Source organism: Mastomys coucha, unplaced genomic scaffold (genome assembly GCF_008632895.1).
Source record: "Mastomys coucha isolate ucsf_1 unplaced genomic scaffold, UCSF_Mcou_1 pScaffold6, whole genome shotgun sequence".
NCBI classification, from domain to species: Eukaryota; Metazoa; Chordata; class Mammalia; order Rodentia; family Muridae; genus Mastomys; species Mastomys coucha.
Genome location: NW_022196912.1, coordinates 105682964 through 105688991, shown reverse-complemented (window position 1 = coordinate 105688991; position 6028 = coordinate 105682964). Strand labels below are relative to the sequence as shown.

At 46.1% G+C, this 6028-nt stretch overlaps 1 protein-coding gene across 1 annotated transcript in view; it reads right to left on the bottom strand.

The window, feature by feature from the left end:
* Positions 1 to 5644, bottom strand: part of Tshr (thyroid stimulating hormone receptor) — a 125033-nt gene extending 119389 nt beyond the window's left edge. Inside the window, exon 1 of the mRNA XM_031356411.1 lies at positions 4803 to 5644. Coding sequence (XP_031212271.1) covers positions 4803 to 4972 — 170 coding nt within the window. The 5' untranslated portion in view covers positions 4973 to 5644. The remainder of the gene's footprint in view (positions 1 to 4802) is intronic.
* Between the last annotated feature and the right edge of the window lie 384 nt (positions 5645 to 6028).

Here is a 6028-nt window from a genome sequence, read left to right as displayed (position 1 = left end):
TTCAAGGGGAACTGTCACCTGAGACTCCTCCCCCGGTTCGGTCTTCATTTTTTTGTGAGATGTCTTCAGCCTGGCCTCTTTGGCTGAGTCAGGAACATTCTTCAACTCAAGCATTTGTTCTGGGAAAGCCTTTGCAAGAAGTCGTTTATAAGCCTCTAATTTCTGGCCTTTGCTGCTTAGCCTCTTCTGCTGGCACCATGTCCGCAAAACATCTCGGTGAATCAGGTTCACTGCAGGCAGATATTTTGGAAGAGGAGGAACTGGTACCTTCCTACCAATGGCTCCTGGTGTCTCAGCCTCTTCTATTTTTTCCTCCTTTAGTTTAAAACCGTTGTTATCTTTCTCTGACGTTTTTTGTCTTTTCCCCATTGCTTTAGTCTCTGCAGAAGACGTGCTCGGTTGACTAGACATCTGCCCTTCCACTTCTTCCCTTAGCTCTTCTGCACTTCGCTGGTCTACAAGAGTGAGTTACAGGACAGCCAGGGCTACAGAGACTTGAAAGTGTTTTTTAAGGAATGGGTGATGAGAGTAATAACCTTGATCATATTGTGTATAAAAGGGAAAGCATCGTGTCCTGAGGTCAGGCAGTTTGATTTATTTCTAAAACCTGTGTTTTGTGTTCTTTATAATAAAATAGATGAAGTCATAGTAGGCATCAAATGCATGCTTATTGGTTCACAAAACCAACAGATTGTTTCAATGTGCAGTTTCTCAACTTCTTGGCAGGTCAAGGATATCTTTGTAAGAAATGTGTTGATTTGTGTGCATGTAACATTTCACACAATCCCGGCTTCCCAGCAGCATGGAAAGCCTGTAGGACGCATCGGAACTTCTTGAGTGACAAGCTTGAATTTGAATTGTAAACCACACACCTGTGCAACCAGCAATCAAGTAGATTGGTTCTCAGAAGCACTTTCTCAGCTTTGACAGGGAGACAAAGTATCTTGATGACAGATTGTCCGATGATGTTCACATGAGAGTAATTTATTTAAGGGTGTATTTTGAGCATTGTGAATTAGCTTTCACTATGTTACTGCTTGGTCAAAAGTGATATCAGAAAATGGAATTACTCTTAAGTCTAGCCAGCACTTGTTTGCAGAAATGGAAATAACTAATAACTGTGGAGTCAGGCCTTTGAGCATGATACCTGACATAGTCCCTGGCTTCTCATGCACATACAAAGGCACATTCACCCATGTACCTACATGTGCTCACAAATACTCATGTGCATTTACACATACACTTACATACACCCAAAAAGAGAACCCAGCTACAACAGACAGTGTCAGCGAGGCCTGTCACTCATCATCTCAGAATCCAGCTTCTGGTGTATGTGCACTTGTGTGTGCAGGTCAGAGCATGCATCCACATGCATGCTGAAACCAGAGGAGGATGTCAGCAATCCTGCTTTATGATGATACTGACCCTATTGAGTTCCTATGACCCTATTGCTGCCTTCTTAACTACTCCACAGTCCTCCCACAGTGCCTGACATTCCAGACATTCAAGTCACCTCTTTGAGTCAAGTTCTGGGATAATTAAGTAGAGTCATAGTAACATTCAGGTTCCGGGACATTACTCCTGGAAACTGCATGACACCATATAACACTTGTGTGCTTGTGTGGTGGAAAAAAAGTAAAAAAAAAAAAAAGTAAAAAGAGAAAAGCTAGAGTTGACCAAGAAATGTGCCTCTTGCTTTGGCTGCTTTTGAGGAGCCTCCACATCTTGGGTATCTACTTTTCCCATTTGCAGAGGTCTTCTGTTTTTGTTTTTGTTTTTTTGTTTTTTTTGTTTTTGTTTTTGCTGCGAGGAGACACCAAGACCAAGGCAACTCTTATAAAGGAAAACATTTAGTTGGGGGTTGCTTACAGTTTTAGAAGTTCAGTCCGTTATCATAGTGGGAAGCATGGCAGCATACAGGAAGACTTAGTGCTGGAGCAGCCAAGAGTTCTACGTGTTGATCCAAAGGCATCAGAAGGAGACTAAGTTCCTCAGCCAACCAGGAGGACACTAGACTCCACACTGGGCAGAGCCTGAGCGCAGGAGACCTCAAAGCCCACCTACACAGTGACACACTTCCATCAATAAAGCCACACCTTCTCCAACAAGGCCACACCTCCTAATAGTGCCACGCTCTCTCATAGCCAAACATTCAAACACGAGTCCCGGGGGCCAAACCTATTCAAACCACCACAGTATTATATCAGACCGTTGTGAGCCGCTATGTGGAATTGAACCTGGGTCGTTTGGAAGAGCAGCCAGTGCTGGGAAGCACTAATGAAGTCAGTAGTTGTAGGACATGGATATTCAAAGAATCTTGAACATGGTTTTACTAAATGTCAAACAATAGCAGGCATTAAAAGGGTGGAAACCCATTTGCTATCACTTCATTATCTGCAAGTAAAAAGCTAAAGCCCTCAACAGCCTGAGAAGCAGCCTTAGTGGAGGCAACCCACCATCTTGTTAGTTTTAAGCCTGTTCCATCTTGTTTCCTGGTCACCACCTATTATGTTGCGTGTCCAGCCTTCCATCTCTAGCAGCAGCATGAGCTTTCCTAAATAAATCCATTTCAGTTAAAGAAATGCACCTACTTAAGCATACCGAGTGGAAAAAAGCACAAATGGAAAGCTACCGCCAAACCCTGAAGGTGGAACTCAATTGTTTGGTTTAGAAAACACCGAGATAGTCATCAATTTAACCCATAGTTGCAGCAAGCAAACAGTTAAGACCTGAACCTGAAAAACCTCAACAGCATTTCAGAACACATGTCCACATGGTAGACAAACCCTTTACGGCCCTGAAGCTCAAGCCCAGAGACAATGTAGGATGTGCCAGTGGGTACAGGTGGCCATTGCTGCCACCACGAAATTGATGGGGACAGTGCCCGGTATCCTGCTCTAGCCTGCTCTGGGCTAAAGGACAAGGCAAAGCGAGTCAGCATACAAACACAGACTGCCATCCTCTTGTGCAGAGGCAACAGAAGGCAACCTTCTGAATAGACGAGACTGATGGCCCAGCTTGGTATGCTTGGTTTGGAGGCAACATTCTCTATAATTATATGCCAAAATGTGTTGTTGTTGTTTTGCTCTTTACTTTTTAGAGAATCTTACAGAGACATACATTTTTATTCATTTACGAATTGGGAGGTGTGCTATGTATGGTGTTCATGTGGAGGTCAGAGGACAACCTGTGAGATTTAGTTCTCTCTTTCCACCATGTGGATTCCAGGGATCAAACTCAGGTCGCTGTGCTGCAGGGCAAGCTCTTTTTACTCACTAAGCCATCTCATTAGCCTTATATGCCCGCATCTTTAGTTACATTCTCTTGCTTTACCTAGTTTTCCTAGTGTAATTCCAGTGAGAATTCTCAGGCCTCCTGCATATCAAAGATGGTTAAATGTTCCAAATGGGGGGTAGGGATAGCAGCTCCCCCAAACCCCAGCACAGCCTCTGCTATAATGAGGGTCACTGTGCACCCTTACTCTGGACAGGCAAGTAAGGAAAGGATCCAGAGCTACATCGTAACTGTCTCCTTCCCATTCATAAGACCATAGATGCGATGTATGGGCAGTGGAGAGAGAGGAGATTGGCTTCACTCTCACTACCACAGTGCACAGGTAGATCATGCTAAGGAAGAAATACCCTCAGCATGTTAGCACCATATAAAGTAGCCAGCCCAAGCTTGTTTAGTATCTTGATGGATGCTGCAAAGTGAGGCAAACACAAGGCTTTGCATTTATAAACCAGAGGGCTATTCAAAAACTCTAAATGAGGGTGGGGTGGAGGATGGCAGAATACTGTCTTGACATGACATGGCTGTGAGCCAACAGAAGTTGTGATGGCCTGCACATGACCTAAATAGGATTGGACCCTTTAGCATCTTGCCATGAAGCGGGTAAGAACTCATGAGGCCCCATCCCTACCTGAGGATTTATAGGAGGTTCAGGGTTCCTTGGGAGGGAGAGACATTTTCTTTATGTGATTTCATCACAGGAAGGTGCCCAGGCCCCTCATTATACTCCTGTAAACAACCTAGTTAAACGCTGTTGGGACACACACATGTAGAAGCCTAGTTCAGAATGAAGGGGCAATCAGGTGGAATGGGAGGGGGTCCCTCCCACTTTCTTTGAAACCCTTCTGACAAGGGTACGTTTCTAGTGGGCTACTGATTACGTTCTCTCTCTCTCTCTCTCTCTCTCTCTCTCTCTCTCTCTTTCTTTCTTTCTTTCTTCTTCTTAAAGACAGAGTCTGTTTACCTAGCTCTGGCTACCTTGGAACTCACTACGTTGACCAAGATGGTCTGGAACTCAAAGAAATTCACTTGCCTCTGCTTCTCGACTGCTGGGATTAAAGTTGAGAACCACTCCGCCTGTCTCTGATTAAGCTTTTAACAATTATTTGATAAGTCAAATGGCCAAGGTAATTTCTCACCTAAGGATACTTGCAGGAGAACTGGGGAAGAAAAGCAATTATATTTCCTAAGATAAGTTTTACAATTTAATTCTTAAGTTTTCTTCTCTCTCTCTCTCTCTCTCTCTCTCTCTCTCTCTCTCTCTCTCTCTCTCTCTGTCTTACTTAAAATCCAGGGGACTCTAGGAGTTGGCACAATGTAGACAGAATAGTAGTAACTCTTTAGAAAACGCAACTTCCATTGGTATCTTGTACCAAAGTTTTGTTAGGGATTCTGTTCTCCTGTGTCAGCAACACAGAGGACCTTCTCAAACATGGGACTGACCAGACATCCGCGCCTACCCCATCACACACCATAAATTTCTATGGGGGGATTTGGCTTTGGCTACTCACAGAGTCTGGGTGCTGGCCGGTAGGCTGGGGATTCGGTGGAGTTCCTTGCAGGTGACTCTGAAGTCGTCTTCCTGGTGGCACTCGCAGGGTGGAGACTCACACCCTCTGCCTCGCAGGCTCCTGGGCAGAGCGAGCAGCAGAGTGAGCAGCAGCAGGGACCCTGGCCTCATTTTCCAAGGGACCTCCTATGCTACTTCATCGTTGCGCCCTGTGGCCACATTCTCAGTGCCTTGCGTCTGGCGCTGGAAAAGACCCGGGTGCGGGAGGGTCAGGGAGGGAGGAGGAGGGCTCCAAGGGGCTGTGACCTCATCGCTGGAGAGCACGCTGGAGAGGGGGAAGGAGAGGTTCTCAAGTGCTCCGCTTGCCTAGGCAACTCTCCATCCAAACAAGCCTGCTATGGCACTTCATCAGCCTCGCAGCTACTTCTGTTCCGAGACACCTAATCTCGATCCCCGTGTCGTCCCCTCCCTGCCATCCATTAGTTCTTTCTAAAGTCTAGACACGCCTTCTTCTCTCCTGGTTTCCGAACTCCTGAAGCCACTTTTCCCGATTGAGCAGCCTTTAAGAGTGGTGTCGACTGGGGACCCACCCAAATAGGCTCCGTCTGATGTCACCACGGAGGGTTCTGTTGTGGGACATTCTAGTGTCCCGTGGAACTTCTGTTTCTCCAGATTAAAAGTCCCCAGAGCAGTCAACGCAACCCGGGACAGCTTAGGGTGCAGCTGAAGCGGTATATGACACTCCGGGCGGATCCTCGATGTTGTCTAGCTGGAGCAGCCAGGGTCTGCCGCGCGACTCCTTGGAGGCACCACTAAACCCGCGGTCTGGAGATGTTGGTCTCACCGAACAGAGCAGCTCCATGAAGTCAGGCGCTGGGCTCTGGGGCCATCTGCTGTAGATAACTGGGAACTACGCATGCAGGTTCCCCTGCCTGCATGGGAACAGTCTAGTTTTACTATATAGAGAGGGAATCTGCTTAGACGTCTAGACACTGTTTTCATTCTCGTCCATCCTCTCCAGAAATCCAGAGTGAAGAGGATATTTAAGTGCCACATTGCTCCTCTCACACACACCAAGGATATTAGTTACAAATGTAAACTAGATTGTGTCCATTTTCTTCTTGAAAGTATAACTGCTTGCTAATTCCTCTAAGGAGCAAAAAGGGATATTAACCCCTCACATGCTACACGGTTTCTTTTACATGTAACTCTAGAGCAGGAGGGAAA